Source organism: Staurois parvus, unplaced genomic scaffold (genome assembly GCF_062004578.1).
Source record: "Staurois parvus isolate SC_StPar_1 unplaced genomic scaffold, SC_StPar_1.0 ptg001648l, whole genome shotgun sequence".
Classification (NCBI taxonomy): domain Eukaryota; kingdom Metazoa; phylum Chordata; class Amphibia; order Anura; family Ranidae; genus Staurois; species Staurois parvus.
In genome coordinates this window covers 160,574-177,863 of record NW_028319444.1, presented here as the reverse complement: position 1 = coordinate 177,863, position 17,290 = coordinate 160,574, and the positions used below count along the sequence as shown (strand labels likewise).

General features: G+C 41.7%; 1 protein-coding gene across 3 annotated transcripts in view; it reads right to left on the bottom strand.

Annotated features, from left to right (window-relative positions):
* Positions 1–4,015: 4,015 nt before the first annotated feature.
* LOC149434870 (serine/threonine-protein kinase 38-like) overlaps positions 4,016–17,290 on the bottom strand; it is a 72,940-nt gene continuing 59,665 nt past the window's right edge. For 2 of the 3 annotated variants that reach the window (XM_089663282.1, XM_089663283.1), the window contains exons 8-14: positions 14,932–15,034; positions 14,561–14,622; positions 12,928–13,045; positions 11,032–11,155; positions 10,520–10,615; positions 8,570–8,679; positions 4,016–4,956 (exon numbers count right to left, since the gene is read on the bottom strand). In XM_089663282.1, coding sequence (XP_089519408.1) covers positions 4,829–4,956; positions 8,570–8,679; positions 10,520–10,615; positions 11,032–11,155; positions 12,928–13,045; positions 14,561–14,622; positions 14,932–15,034 — 741 coding nt within the window. In that variant the 3' untranslated portion in view covers positions 4,016–4,828. The remainder of the gene's footprint in view (positions 4,957–8,569; positions 8,680–10,519; positions 10,616–11,031; positions 11,156–12,927; positions 13,046–14,560; positions 14,623–14,931; positions 15,035–17,290) is intronic. The other variant, XM_089663284.1, reaches the window with a different exon arrangement.

Genomic DNA, 17,290 nt, shown 5'->3' with positions numbered 1-17,290 from the left:
GCAATCCCATCTAACTACCTTATCATTTGCTCCTTACTCTGTAGTCTGTCTAGTTGAGTAGTCAAGAGATACCAGGAAAGGGCTGATCGCTGATATGTACTCTATAAGCTACTCCCATTAAATCCGGTATTCAATCACACTGCCTAGACTTTTGGAATCAAGACCTTGGTCTCCTAAACCTGAATCAATGGAAAAAGACCTAAGAGACTATGCTGAGTGTGTTTCCCTCCCACCAACCCACAGACTTGCCCAACTGTTTATATTCCGCAAAGTTCATCGTACCCAAAAATTCTCTTGGGGCCAAAATTGGCTTACTTCACAAGGTGCTCTAGAGACACAAGTACTCTCATTCACATGTTGTGGAGACATCCAAAACTATTTAGATCTTGAACCTCCATATTGCAAATGTCGAATGTGCTTATATACATTGCAACTTCCACAAGACCCTAAAAGTGTTATATTGGGCATTCTTCTAGAGAATGTGGTTCCCGAGTCACTACAGCTGCCACTTACAAGGCTGCTTTATGTTGCACAGAAATGGACCTCCCCAACTCCACCAACATTCACCCAATGGAAAGACACTGTTAATGTCCTGCTAGAAAAAAAAATCCTACTTTCCAGCATAGAGTATGTACTGAAAAGTTCTTTACACTATGGACAACCTGGCTGTCCTGTCTCATTCTGGGCCACCAACGGCTATCTTGGTAATTGCTACAATAAAAATCATAACCCTGTACAATTTCTTACAGGTATTAAAGTGTTACTAATCTCCGGACCCTGCATTCACTATATCTGGTCTCCCACAGTACACACTACATGGAAATGCAATTATTTTAGTAAATATAAACTGCTAAATAGCTTTTCTCATCAGCAGCTAGAGCAGTCATGTGACTTTTATCAGTGACCAGCAGAGCACTGGTTAAAGCGTGTAGGAAGAGTTTTCTTTCTGCTCTAGGATGATGCAAAACCCCTGACCTCTGTCTGGACAGTGCTGATTGGCCTTGTGCTGATCACATGCACTCTCCCAAGAAAAAAAAAAACCTCTCTAGCAATACACACTAAACTGAGCATGTGCAGAAGGGTTATGGGATCAGTCTGTCTTAACATGGAAATGCAAATATTTTAGTAAATATAAAGTACTAAATAAATTTTCTCTTCAGCAGTATATAGCAGTCTTGTGACTTCTATCAGTGTCTGGTCAAGCACTGGTTAAAGCTTGTAGGAGTAGTTTTCATTCTACTCTGACTGTATGACCCCTGACCCTCTGTCTGGAAAGCGCTGATTGGCCCTGTGGTGATCACAGGGCCAAAACTCTCTAGCAATACACACCAATCAGAGCATGTGCAGAGTGCCTCCTAGGGCTCTATTCTATCAGCAGATGGATTGGGGACAGCAGAAGGGGAGGATCAGAGAAGACAGGATCAAACAGCCCTTTTACACAATGCAGAGGATTAACCCCTTAGCACAGTGAGTATAACTTTACTGCATATACAGACTGATTTTACTGTTGTGGGTTTAGGAACACTTTAGTGTATTTTCAAATTTGCTGGAACGCCATATACTACTAGATTACTCTGCCATTAGCCTCTATTGCCATCTCTCTGTAAAATAATTTCTGCACTGTCTATAGTACAGTGGGGATAGAAAGTTTGGGCAGCCCAGCTAAAAAATTGAATTAATGTGCATAAAGAAGCCAAGGAAAGATGGAAAAATCTCCAAAAGGCATCAAATTACAGATTAGACATTCTTATAATATGTCAACAAAAGTTAGATTTTATTTCCATCATTTACACTTTCAAAATAACAGAAAACAAAAAAATGGCGTCTGCAAAAGTTTGGGCACCCTGCAGGATTTATAGCATGCACTGCCCTCTTTGCCAAGCTGAGACCTGCCAGTGTCATGGATTGTTCTCAATCATCGTCTGGGAAGACCAGGTGATGTCAATCTCAAAGGTTTTAAATGCCCAGACTCATCTGACCTTGCCCCAACAATCAGCACCATGGGTTCTTCTAAGCAGTTGTCTAGAAAACTGAAACTGAAAATAGTTGACGCTCACAAAGCTGGAGAAGGCTATAAGAAGATAGCAAAGCGTTTTCAGATGTCAATATCCTCTGTTCGGAATGCATTTTGGAAACAAGTTCTGTGGACCGATGAGGTTAAAATTGAACTTTTTGGCCGGAATGAGCAAAGGTACGTTTGGAGAAGAAGGGGCACAGAATTTAATGAAAAGAACCTCTGTCCAACTGTTAAGCATGGGGTTGGATCAATCATGCTTTGGGGTTGTGTTGCAGCCAGTGGCACAGGGAACATCTCACGAGCAGAAGGAAAAATGGATTCAATAAAATTTCAGCAAATTTTGGATGGTAACTTGATGCCATCTGTGAAAAAGCTGAAGTTAAAGAGAGGATGGCTTCTACAAATGGATAATGATCCTAAAAACACATCGAAATCCACGGGGGATTACATCAAAAGGCGTAAACGGAAGGTTTGGCCATGGCCTTCACAATCTCCTGAGCTCAACATAATTGAAAATCTATGGATAGACCTTAAAAGAGCAGTGCGTGACAGACAGCCCAGAAATCTCAAAGAACTGGAAGACTTTTGTAAGGAAGAATGGGCAAAGATACCTCAAACAAGAACTGAAAGACTCTTGGCTGGCTACAAAAAGCGTTTACAAGCTGTGATACTTGCCAAAGGGGGCAGTACAAGATATTAACTCTGCAGGGTGCCCAAACTTTTGCAGACGCCATTTTTTTTGTTTTCTGTTATTTTGAAAGTGTAAATGATGGAAATAAAATCTAACTTTTGTTGACATATTATAAGAATGTCTAATCTGTAATTTGATGCCTTTTGGAGATTTTTCCATCTTTCCTTGGCTTCTTTATGCACATTAATACAAATTTTTTAGCTGGGGTGCCCAAACTTTTGATCCCCACTGTACATGCTTAACTTAAAGTGGTTGCAAACCCTTACATATACTCCGTGAGATGACGGCCATCGGGTGATACATAGAGCTGAAACAAATCCTCCTAAATAAGTTGAACCTGATTATATGTAGCCATACTCATTCAAAGTGCAGAATTTACACAGTATCTCTCAGCTCTGAAATGCAGGGGAGGGGAGCTGAAGTTACACTGAGGAGAGCTCCGAGAGTTGATTGGACGGAAGGGACACACCTCCTTCACACAGCACACCGAAACAGAGCTGAGGCGATCAACGGTTGTGCCTCCCGTCACTTTTTTTTCTCTTGGTGTCAGGAAAAGTCTCAGAAGTGATTCATGCTGATAGCAGAAGAACTAGGCAGCAGCCTGAAATACACATAATGCTCTAAACTGAGACAAGCACACACTATAGAGGGATATGCTTTGTTCATATTTCATGTCAGAGGTTTAGGCTCCATTCACACTTTTGCAACTTGTCATGCGACTTTGGACACTAAAGTTGCATGACAAGTCGTACCCAATGACAACTGTTGAAATATGTACAACTTAAAGTTGCAGCAACTTCAAGGTAGTTCATGCACTACTTTGGTACAACTTTCATGCAACTTGAGTGCCATAGGCTGCAAAAATAAACCCTCAAAAGTCGTATGAAAGTTGCACCTGAATGTTATACATATAACAGTTGTCCATCATCATTAATGAAAGCCAAAGTTGTATCCAAGCTGCACCTATCCACAGTTGCATCAAAGTTTCCCTCCAGACTTTGGAGTCGCACAAATGTGAATGGAACCTTACAACCACTTTAAGTGTTGGTGACTGGAGGAAATAGTATCTTTTTTGAGTTGTGTATTTTGCTTTGTTTATTACTACTGCTTTTTGAAAAAAAATGGGAAAAAAATAACTATGTTCTAATAAAGAGTTAGCGGAAAAAAAATCCTTAGCATGTCAATGAGGGGAAAAAAGAAAGAACCAGGGAAGGCAAAAACAAGGTAGATTTAAAGTTCAGGTTTCTCTATGAAGATGGTGACTGACCAATTTTAAAAGACTTACTAACCAAGGCTGTCAATACAGGTTAACAGTGACTTTAAACGGTTTTATTTCTTTTTAGTACACTCAGTTCATTCAGAGCTAAAACAGCATGTCTCCCACCTCTCATACTAAAACAGGAACAAATGGACAGAACATTAAGCTTTAGAGTATAGAGAAATTCCATGGCCTGTGAACCAAATTATGAGTCCTCCCTTCCCTGACCAATTAAAATGGAGTGTTAAAAAAAAAAAAGAAAAGAAAAAAGGAAATAAACATATGCTAAGCACAAAAACAAACCTCAATACACCGCAGAATAAATAATTTGACAAATTAAAAACATTTTTTAAAAAAAGTGAAACAATGAAATTCATGACTTTCTTCCCTTATCAAAGGGCAACTGCCTCACTAAAACGCAGCACATTGCAGCCCATAATTCCCGCCGTAACTCTTGAGCGGTCGTCATTTCCTAAAGGCCAGTGTGACAGTAAATGGCAGCAATTAAAATTCAGGGCCTCACAGTGCAAAGGATGTCACTACAGAGGAGCAGACCATCGGTGCCCAGTGTTCAAAGAGGAATTGATATGATTTAATGCTCAATGCAGTACCCTTGCAAGATAACTTAAAACCCATCCCTTTCCAACAAGGGAAAATGAAAAAGAAAAAAAAAAAAAAATTCCAGCTGGCTCTGCCAACACGGTTCTGTAGTCATAAGGAATCCGGTTCCTGCAGATTTTCCTTGGGTATATATCAGTTCTACAAGTTCTCGGCTGATAGGTCCGTCTGCCGAACAAGTCCAATTTGGCAGATACCTGAGTATTGTGTACTCCTCAACCCGAGAAGCGGTGGTTGTCAAAACTCATAGCTTTCCCGATTTCATGTAGGATGGGATGGAGCCGCGCTGCGTCAGACCCTCAAAGCGTTTGTAGGTGTAGTTTAGGAAGACCCAGTCTTTGGATTTGTAGTCCGGTTCTGTGGTGTTTGGCACTGAAGAATAAAAGAAGTACATATCAGTTGTGACATGGGTTAGTAGTATTCGATAATAAAAAAAACAGCAGCATCTTTGGAAAAAAACAAGACAGGTTACATAAAAAAACTAGGCAGTGCATAATCTGTTTTCTGCGGGGTTTCCATTTTTAAATTTTAGGTCACCAGGGTATTTATTAAATTCTTCACTGTCCTTCGTACAGACTACCTAAAAGATATGTATGTTACACATTTCGGTGCTCATTCTGTAACCAGTTTCCTCACTGCTCTCCATCTACTGTGGCATTGTTTTGTGCAGAGATGTGTACTGGGTTCTGCCAGGAGTACATTTCCAGGCTGGGGCAACTTCCTTTTCCAGTCCCGGCCCTGACAGGCTGGTTTTGTAGTTTAGGATGGGATGATATGTTCCATCGCCATTAGGGGATTGTTAATGTTACTTGATCTCGGGGCATTGTTGGATGAACCCATTTGCCTTTTAAAAGTTTGATTATTTTTTTGTGTGTGTTAATTGTTTGGTAAGGGAATGGAGGCAGTCCTGCAGCACTGGGGGGGGATCTGGAATAGTGGCAGTTCTGCACCATTGGGGGCTCTGGAATGGTGGCCTAGGGTATGTAAACTTTGTGTCTGTTTCCTGTAAGACTCACTACTGCCTGAGGAAGGGGTCCTGAGCCCCTGAAATATTACATTGTTCGGCATTTAATTAACCAATTCAATACCGGGCAATTTTACACCTTCCTGCCCAGGCCAGTTTTCAGCGCTCTCACACTTTGAATGACAATTGCGCGGTCATACAACATTGTACCCAAACTAAAACTTTATCATTTTCTTCACACAACTAGAGCTTTCTTTTGGTGGTATTTAATCACCGCTGGGGTTTTTATTTTTTGCTAAATTAACAAAAAAAGACCAAAACTTTTGAAAAAAAAACACACGTTTTTCTTTGTTTCTGTTATAAAAGTTTGCAAATAAATAATTGTTCTTCATAAATTTAGGCCAAGATGTATTCTACTACATGTCTTTGCTGAAAATGACCCAAATTAGGATGTATTTTTTAGTTTGTAGAAAGTTATAGAGTTCACAAACTATGGTATATATCTGAAAATTGATCAATCCTGAAGTACTGACAGCCAATCTAATTTCTTGAGGTCCAAGAATGTCAGAATAGTACAGATATCCCCCAAATGACCCCTTTTTGCAAAGAAAACAGTCTGACGTACTTCATAAGAGGCATGGTGAGTTTTGTGAAGTTGTATTATTTTGTCATAATCTTTCGGAAAATGAAAAAATTAAAACAATTAGTTTCACTATTTTTTTTTTTTACATATTGTCACCAGTGCAGTACAGCGTCATAATATAACTGGCATGGCGGTGATCAGGGACACTGACTGGTGACAGTATGCAAAAAAAAAAAAAAAATGTATATATTTTAAGATTTTTTTTCATATTTCACTATGACCAAAGTAGTACAATGTTACCATAGTAACATTGTACTACTTTGGGGAAGTGATCAATATTTTTTTTTTTTTTTTTTTTTTTACACAATTTGCTTATAACAAAGAATTACTTTGCTATAAGCAAGCATTTACCTGAATGACATAGATTCAATGAATTCAATGAAGCCATCCATTGTATACAACTGTCATGTGACCTGCTGTGATTGGTCACAGCAGGTCACATGGTACCGGCAACGGGGGCCGATACTCAGATCTGTCATCGGCCGTGTCCGAGGTACACGGCCGGTGACAGATCGCACCGCTTCGTGGCTCTGCAGGAGCACAATCTGCACACGTGCGGGAGGACGCCATATGGCGTCCACCCAGAACACTGATGACATTTGCCGGCCGCCGCTCGGCCATAGGGCGGGCGGCAAATGGTTAAAGCCCTGCTGTTTTTTTGCTAAACTGGCCATTGGCTGTGGGTGGCCCGGTCAGTACCCTCTGGCCAAATATCCTTCAATCTAAATCAAAGAAGGTGAGCAGAAAACTGTCAGCCAAATAGTTGCTACATCCAGATACAATCACTGTTTGGATATTTGACAGCCGTGGATGCTGACTGCCAATACAACAGATGGCTGGGAAGATTTTTCTATCCTTACTGTTTAGTGCTGATAGGGGAATCAATAGATTCATCTTGTTCACCCCTGTGGGCTAATCCCTATCTTGGAGATTCAGCAGGACATGATTCAACATATCTTGTAGCTGGATATAACCATACACCTTAACACCAGAAATTTGGGATCAGGTTTCCGACTTCTGAACTCCAGATACAATATAACAGCCCTGTGCTCATCTAAAAAAGAGTCAAGAGTATACTCATGGTTTACTCCAGAGAAACACATGGTTGCAGGATCTTAGTGGCAGAAGACTGAAAGGAGATTTAAACAAGCAGCTTAGAACTACTGGGTTTTGTATCTCTGTATAGGCTGTGTTCTGCTAGTTGGGACACTGGGACTGCTAGGACTTGTGGTGCTACCCCAACACTAGCATGATTGTTGCTCGAGTTGGTGGTGCCCTTGGAATCCTATTTTGTGAATTTTTGGAACACTGACAGGCACTTATTATATTTGTCCCCTCCATTCTACCCTATTGTGTGCTAAAACACCCACAATAAATGCCCCAACATCAGGCCATGTGTGCTAAGCCTCTATTTGATTTTTCTCTACTCTCCTAGTTCATCAAAATATTAATCGAAACAGTAAGACAATTACAAAACAAATCCTTCAGCAATATTCACAAATACAAAAATACAATTTCCTGCAGTCACCTCATATATTCATTTTTTTTCTCTACCTTGTTCCTGTACAGCTTTTATTACTCCCTGTGACCTTACCATCAACAGGCTTGTAAAATTCTTGCAGGGAGCTCAGTTCCTATCAATGTAGTTATACCCTAGAACTACATTTCCATGCACAATGTATGGGCAGGTTCTTGGTAGTCAGGGCAGCAGCACTGTTTGGCTGGGAAATAATTCAATTCAATATTTTTATATGGAGAGGGGCAAGGATAGGAGAAGTTCTGTAGGCCAGTCGGTGGCAGTACTTGGCAACACTGCATGGGATTTCAGTGCAGCAGAGGCACTGTGTTCTCAGCTGGAAGATAGAAGTGCACTGACTTCTGACAGATCACCAGTTATTTTTTTGTACATGCAGTGTTTTTAAAATATTATAACATGGAGAAAAGAGCTGCATTACAGAGTTGTACTGAAAAGGTTTCTGTAAGGTAAACAATATTTAGAGAGTAGTATGCGCTCTCACTGCTCTTTATACTTAGCCAAGCCCTCACTCGATCCAGTGCTTTGCCCACCTTTAGCAGCTCTTTCCCTTCACCCTACTCTCACAGGCGGGCTGTCTAGCCGCGCTGTCTGTATCTATCTATAGGTGCAGGCAACATGGTGCCACAATAAGAAGCAGCACACCAAGAAGAGGAGGAGCCCGGAGCTCTGGCAGGGAACCCGAGAAGAGGAGGATCGGGACCGCTGTGTGCAATTCCATTGCACAAAGCTGGTAAGTATAAAACTTACTTGTTATTTAAAAACAATTTTAAAATATAAAGTTTACAATCATTTTAATAAATATATACATATGTATATGCTACTCGTGCCTAATGCTGCTTACCAAGAATCGTGTCCATACCTGGCTGTAAAATATCCGACTCTGGGAACTCATCAAAATTGGAAGTGTCATCAATGCTTTTTATTTCAATGGTTATTGCTGCCGGTCTCTCTCTATAAGAAAACAATGGATTTTTGAGACATACGCCAAATATCTCCACTCACCTTCTGTTCAGACAGACAAATAAGGGTGGAAAGGTACAGAGAGCAAAAATACATAACTCAGTTTACGAATTACCCCTCTTTCCCCACCACATTTTAATTGACCCGTATTTTTTTCCTCCGGCTCCATAATTCACATTACTAAAACTGGAGCTGACAGAATCTGGAGCAGCAATACATATATGGCATTTGTTTTACCTGCCAAAGAATTTGTATTTCTGTTCTTCCACCCCTGAGATTTACACAGCTATGTCACACAGCATAGCCCTGACAATTTTCTCTGCTGCAGTTCTGGAACCCTTGCAGGTCTTGTCCCTTCCCCAACCTGTGACTGGACAGTAAAAGATAAGCAGCACACTGATAAGCTCATCTTCCTGTCACTCTGCTCTCTTCCTACTGAATGTCCAGAATATCCCTTCTCAGCACAATAGCACATCAGAAACAGATTGGCTCTTTGTGCTGCTTCTCCCTTCCCCAGTCTCAACTCTGCAGTACAGGGACAGCAAGAGGCTGCTACAAAGCCAAAGTCAGCTACTTGCACTGCTTACATTTACAAAAACACACTTATTGAACTTAACGAATACAGAGTTGCATCAGTTTGTGTCTTTTATATCTGTCCGGAGTTTAGTGTTAATGCACTTTTTTCCTCATTTAGATTTTCAGTGTTTTAAAAGCATTAATGTACACATCATAAAGGATGTGTGTTCTATTTAAAGCACAGACATCATTTCATTAATTTTTCAGGCATTTTATAACAAAGGATACTACTAATACTACTAACCAAGCCCAACTCTCAGCCAGAGAGTTGGGCTTGGTTAGTAGTATTAGTATATTAGTAATATACCAGCAGAAAGTAAGATTTCTTTGCATAAAACAGCAAGACTAAAAATGAGGGGGGTGGGCATCCTACTGACTGGACAATGAAAGAGCAGCAGAGTGCGGTCACCCCCCTCTGCTCACCTTCTTCTCTCCTCTTATCAACATGTTCCTTGTTAACATATATGCATGCAGTGCACCTGACTGGTTCTCAGTCCTGCTGTACAGGATCACAATAGGCAGATTCCAGGTCAAAGTCAGATACTTACACTGCATTTGAAGTATAACTACAGGTCTGGCACCATTGGACTTCTTAGGGCACAACATTTGATTGATTCTTCCTATTTACTGTGAGTCTAACCTGTTGTTTACACGCCCCCCCCTCATCACGCAGTCATGGCTCACTGTACTCCAGGACTAAGCGGTGCTCACAAGTCATTATGCGAGTACCGCTTGGTACTGGAATAATGCTCAGCCTGGACAAATGTAGCCATGCATATACTATTCTTGGCTGATCTCCCTGGAAGCTTGAAATCACCGAAGTACCGCTACTCCTGTGAACTCTACTTGCTACTGGGTCCCATGCCAAGTGTCTGGACTGCTGCATTGTGAACACAGGAGTTCGGCAGCTTAGCACCACGCCATTCAGAGAATGCTTTGCATTTTCTGAATAGATGCAAAGTGTTCTCTGATTGGGTAAGGTGTAGAGGAGTGTTGGTGACATCATCAGCATTCAGTGATGGTGCCTGCACTGGGCACCCAATTTCTTGTGTTCAGAAAGCAGCAAGGAAGCCTCTCAGCTGAAAGCAAGCGGAGATCACTGAAGTAACATTGTGTACTACAGTGATTTTCAGCTTCTAGGGGGATCAGCCAGGCAATGGTATATTTGTTTTTTACATGGTCATTGACAGCCAGTAATTTACTAAAGGGGCCACCTGCGTATACACACATGTACCAGACACAAAATTATTGGTACCTTATATGGCCCCAGTCTACTCCTTCAAAGAAAGCATGGCTCTTAATTTCTTCAATGCTATTTGCACCAGTCCTGTTTTCTGCATCAGTGCAAAACCTGAAACAAAACAACACATGAGAAACAGACATGAGTTTTATGGCAAACAAATTCTTAAACTGATGCCACTGATAGTTATAGGTGACAGTACAGCACGGGGATTTAATGCCATGCTGCAATATTTTTGTGTGTGTGTGTGGCACACTCACTTGGTGCCCCCAGCACTGCGACCGTGCTGTCACTGATAGCTCCTGGTCAGGTTTACAATTAGGAGCCACTAGTATAGGCTCCCAAACTTGTGATCGCTGTGACAGGCAATTCACAGTGATCGCATGATTGGGAACTCCAGAAAATACATGTGGCAGAACGCTTTAAAACGTCCAATGGGAATCAACGGTGAAGGGTGAATGTCAATCTATGAACAAGTATGCATCGCTAATACCTAGGCATCCCCTACTAGGCGACTAGGTACAGACCTGAGAATTAAATCCTTTGCCTTTTCAGATATTGGCACCTCGGGAGGAAAAACAAGTGTTTCTTTCCAGGTCATCACTTTCCGATACGTCTCCTGTGGCGTTTCTGAACAGAATGGAGGATATCCTGTGTAAGGCATAACAAAGAACTTTAATTATATCAGCCAAAGCAAATCAAGAGCATAACTAGTACAACAATTAAGTGTCAGAATTCCTTAAATTTTATGTAAATGAATCAAACAACAATATTTATGTTACAGAGTTCACAGAGCTGAGGTCAGGAACTGTGAAAAATTGATGATAAAAGGGTTTGTAACTTATGAAAAATGTCAACTGTACAGCTATTTCTGGGTGCAGTGAAAGGTTATGCAACACCACAGAAAAATGGAAAGTACATTTGCGCCCCCCCAGAGTGGCTACTTTTGTTCTCTATAGTCCCACAGTACATAGGAACGTAGCTATCCTCTCTTGCTTGCTCCCGAGATAGTCTACGGACTATGGGATGTTTAGTATGCATAGAGCAGGGCACAGGATGGCAACTAACATGCACTGCTTGTTCCAAACAAACAAAGTAATGGGGGGGAATAGAGGTTCAGGAGCTTGCAGAGGATGTTGCAAAGAAACAGAAAACAGCAAGAAACTATTTTATGAAAAACAGATAACATGGCTCTTAATTATAGAGTGTGTATGGATTATTTTCGGAGAATAAGGATATTGTTTAATGTCACTTTAAAGTTGAAATCCAGTCATATATAAAAGTCATAAAATTAATTCAGCTCTGTATTAATTTTTTTTTTTTTTGTAAATGCAACCAGAGCAAGTACCCAAATTTGCCCTATTATCAGCTTCCTACAAAACCTGTACAACTGAGCTTAGACTTAATTAGGGAGAAGCAGAATAAGCTGTGTTGTAGTGCTCATGTGCAAACAGTGAACATGTTGATAGAGTCAGAGAGCAGAGTGACAGATGAGAAAGAAAGTAACGCTGCTCCAGGTAAGATCACCACTCCCACACTCCACAATCCTGCAACCTGTGTGTTGGCCCAGTTCTCACACCTATGCTATAGATCAAAGGAAAGTCCAGGAGGCCAAACTAAAGCACATATCCACTTTACTGTATAGAAAAGCTGCTTAAAAACACAATACTGTATGTTAAAGGGGGGAAAAAGGTTCACAAGTATCGTGCCAACCTCAGCGCTTAATCATAACCTCAGGTTGGCACGATACACGTGAACCTTTTTTCCCCCACTGGCATATACAATGGTGTTTTTAAGCGACTTTTCTAAACAAAGTAGATATGTGCTTTAGTGTGGCCTCCCAGACTTTCCACTGATCTATGACAGAGATAAGCTTGTGAGTCTGCTGCTTCTCCTTTCACTGTACAGTCACAGGCTTGAGGACAGACAAGACCTGTGCTACTTGACTGCAGCAGAGAACAATTAGGCCTCCAGCCCTGCAAGGCAGGGCTGTGTTGTATGTAGGTAGAGCTGTGTAAATCTCAGGACTGGATGGAAAAAAATAATTATTCTTTGGCATATTTCATCTTTGTTTGTAACGGTTTGCCTGGTGTTTAGTTTGGCATCTTCAATATTTCTAAGCCGACAGGTTTTCTGTAAAACTACTCAGGGTACACAGCCTACATGGGGTCTGTAATTAGCATTTTGCTGTTAATCCTGGGCAGCTTCTTAAACTTGGTTGTCACCTCATTTTTCCCTGAACCTGCATCTGTGAAAATGCAGGCTGTGCCCCCACAGCCTGAACACCACAAACTGCAACCTTGACCACATGCCAATACTAGTGGAAAACCGCAGTCATTTGTTGAGATGCTGCAGTCTACAGATAAAGTAGACTTCCGGATTACAGTACAGTTGCAATGTTTCATTATATTCATGCTTCGTACCTATTAACATCTCATACATGATGACACCCAATGACCACCAGTCACAAAGCTTGTTATATCCTGTCTGCATGAAAACTTCAGGGGCGATGTAATCGGGAGTCCCAACTGTGGAATAGGCCTGAAACATGACACACGATAAATGATTAATTAGATCAATGGACCACAAGACATACTGTATAAAACCTAAAACAGCAAAGAAATACAGAATCGCTTAATGACCAGATATGTTACATTTCAATGGTTTGCAGCATACATAACAATGAAAACTATTTACAGTTTACCAGCACAGTGTTTAGCAAACCGAGTTAAAAAAAAACTGTTCAGCATAGCGACTCAGAATTTAGCTTCTTTTTAGCCTGATCATGTGATGGTTGAATGGCTGTGATATCATCTGGCTCTCTAAACCACTCCAATTCAGCATCATTCCTATAGTTGTTCTCAGTCAAAGTACACTGAAGAGGCATGAATGCTTTAGTTGTCCTTAGCAAAGTGCCAGCATCTGCTGTTAGCCCAGTTCCCCCAGCAAGGTCTACTCACTAATACACCACCTCCTATCTATTGCAGGAGTCCATCATGAGTAAGCTCAGGTCTCAGAATTGACCCAATGTGTTGAGGTCACTGCTGATCCCCAAATGGCAGTGTTCGGGCCTAGCAACTGACTGCTCAGGCCTGAACACTGTCACATGCTCCCCCATACTCAGAATCCCCACCATCAGAGCAAAAGAGTGAGGGCACCGACGGAGCTGGGAGGCAGCAAAGGAAAGCAAATTTATACCACCAACCAGGACAAGAAGAAAGTGAAAACCTCTTTGATGGTGGAAAAAAAACAGCTTTGGCTGAACATACAGTTTAAATTAACATAAATGTTTAGGCTTACCTAGGAAAGGTTTACACTTACCCCATTATTCGGCTTAAAGACAGACTGTCACTTTGGCAATTCATTGTAAAGCAACAGTGTCTCCGAATAACCCACCTCTCTTTAAGGTATATTACTTATCCACTTGCCTTTGCTCTCTTCCTGCTTTGTCGGTGGCCTCACTCTGTTCCTATAATGAAGTGGAGATTCTGGATAGGGGGGAGCATGTGGCCTCTACGTGACAGTGCTTGGGCCTGAGCAACCAGTCTCCAGGCCCAAACACTGACACATGCGAAGGGGCAGCGATATCATTGATTAAGCCTCAACACCTGAGGTGAACTCCTGCAGCAGGTAGGAGGGGGTGGATTGGTAAATATACTTTGCTGGAGGCCTGCGCTATCAGCAGACACTGGCAAGAAGACAACAGCCATCAGCAGGACAGGAAGGATGGATGGATAAATCTCTCCAAAAGAGCCCCCATTAAGCAGTAGAACCTACCATGGGTTATAATATTTCTCTATTCAAAATGTAAAAAAAAAAAAGGTTTGGTTAGACATTCTTTTCCTTGCATTAGCTGCAATATAAATGGTGGATTGGGGTCAAGTCATCTATACATAGAACGTGCTTACTTGCTTTTAGGATGTACAATATAACTTACTTTTAGTATATGTGCAGAGTGTGAATTGACAATGTAATCTAACTATTCTATCACTGCTACCACTCATATACTCTACAAAGGATTTAAATACAAATATTATTTCCCACCTGTGTACTTACCAACTGCCTTCTGTTCTTCTTCCAGGTCTCTGCCTTCCTCTTTGAGTTCATATTCTGGAATGCTGACAAGCAAAAAAAAGAAATATAAGATTTCTTAGATTATGGTGCACAATATACATCCATGCCCTATGCATGACACTTTTGCACAGGTTGCAAAAAAAAAAAAAAAAAAAAGGCACTGGAGGCAGCATGCTGTCCAAGCTACTATACAGACCAACAAAAGACACTGTAGATAGTTTCATGCTGGCCGAGCTGCAAAGGGTCTAGTAACTCCTCTCAAAAAAGTGTTTCACTAATAGCTTTAGGCTCTCTAAGTGGACCTGCGGTTCATGTTATGCAAGGACACAGAAACAGGACCATACAGCACTCACTGAAGTCACTGGGAGGATTATGGCTCAAATTCCTGTAGAATTCTGTCCGGTGGGCCTTCTTCAGTCCCGTACAAAGACCAAAGTCTGACAACTTGACATGACCCTGCAAAATAAACCATGTTATTACAGTTGTACAAAGTACAAGGGAATGACAGGGGACACAAAAATAACAGGGTCATCAAAATAAGAAAAAAAAATGGACTTTTGACTTATAAATTCCTTACGTAGGAGTATAGTACCCGATGTGGGACTTGTATTCAAAGACCACGGGTAATATGCTGCTACCTTCAGGTGAATGGACACTGGCAAAAAAAAAAAAAAAAAAATAATAATAATCTTGGTTAGGGCTGCCCCTTATAACCCTGTCCACTCCATGAGGCTCCATTTTTTTTAATAAGCAAAAAGGAGTGATCAGGCCACAGAGGGGAGCAACAGAGTCCTGTACTGTACTTCACGATAAGGAATTTATAGTAAGTCAAATGCCTATTATCTTAATCATACAGTATAGAACACAGGGCTCGTATTCACAGATCATGGGCTATACCCAAGTAATAAAACTGAGTGGTGGGCAACAACATAGCAACAAAGAACTGCCATCAAGTCCACAAGAGACACAAAGCTTTAACCACAAGCCTACAGACACTTATACCCCCTTCCTGCCCAGGCCAATTTCCAGCTTTCAGCGCTGTTGCACTTTGAATGACAATTGTGCGGTCATGCAACATTGTACTCATATGACATTTTTATGATTTTTTTGTGACAGATAGAGCTTTATTTTGATGGTATTTAATCAACTGGGTTTTTTTATTTTTTCTTAAAACTAACCAAAAACCACTGAAAATTTTCAAAAAAAAAAAAAAGTTTTTTTCTTAGTTTTATAAAAATTATAAAATTTTGTAAATAAGTGATTTTTCTCCTTCACTGATGTGCGCTAATGAGGTTGCAGTGATGGGCACTGACAGGCTGCACTGATGAGGTGGCACTGGTAGGTGGCACTGATGGGCATTGACAGGCATCACTGATGGGCACTGATAGGCGGCACTGACTAGCACGGATAGATGGCACTGACTGGCACTGTTAGGCGGCATTCACTGGCACTGATAGGTGGCACTGATAGGCAGCACTGACTGGCACTGATGGATGATACTGAAAGGCAGCTCAGATGGGCACGGATATGTGGCATTGATGTGCACTGGTAGGCACTGATATGTGCCATTGATGTGGCACTGGCACGTGGCACTGATGAGCACTGACAGCTGGCACTGATGGACACTGACAGGTGGCACTGCTGGGGCTACACTGATCATCAGGGCACACTGATTATCAGTGCTCTGATGATCAGTGTACATGTCCCCTCCGCAGAATACCGATTACTGGCTCTCCTCTCGAGCTGTCAGCGTGACAGCTTGAGAGGAGAGAAATGCCGATAACTGGCATTTCCCCGTTTACATGTGATTAGCTGATCACATGACCGAGCCGACATCTTCAGCTCTTTCCGTGGATTGGTGATCCGCTGTGTCCGAGGGACACAGCGCACTGCCGATCGCCACGCGCTCCGGGAGCCGCGCATGCACGGTTAGAATGGGAGGATGTCATATGACGTCCTCTCAGAACGAGAGAACCACCTTGCATCCGTCATATTACTATATGGCGTGTGGGAGGTGGTTAAAGAACCCAAACAAATACTCAGATTACAGCTTAAAGCATCATTCGGCCAAAAGCTCACATCAGGTGAGGTCTGAAGGCCCACCCAATAAAAGTTGGGTAAATGTATGAACAGAAGATCAGATGGCAGCCCTGCAAATCTGGAATACAGATGCTTGACGATGAAAAGACCAGGTAACACTAACATTCCTGGTTGAATAGGCACTGAAGGGAAAGGGAGAAAGGTTTTCCTCCAGAGTGTAGGCCCTGGCAATCGGTTGTTTGGAGCAGGGGTCCTCTATACGAGGACCTACACGTAGAACAAGTCTCAGGCTCAGTTTTGCGAAAAGCCCGTGGCTGCCAAGTAGACTCTAACAGCCCTAACCACATCCAAACAATGTGAGGAAATTTCCTTGTGTTGTTTTTGGGGCAGGGCAGAGGAAAAGGAGGACAATATCCTCAATGAGATGGAAGAACACAAGCAACCTGTGCATGTATGGGGAAACATGTTTTTTTACTTAACCAGTCTTCGCAGGGATCTACTTTGGCTGTGGAAAATCGGGTGCTGTTAGGCAAAGGTTAGACTAGGTGCTGGTAGGCAGACTATATGAGTAGACAATGGGTATATCCACAGTGGAAAGCATTTGAAACAAAACCATGGCTTGTACCTCAAAATGCAGAGGAGGAAAATCCACCATTGACTCCACTACAAAAT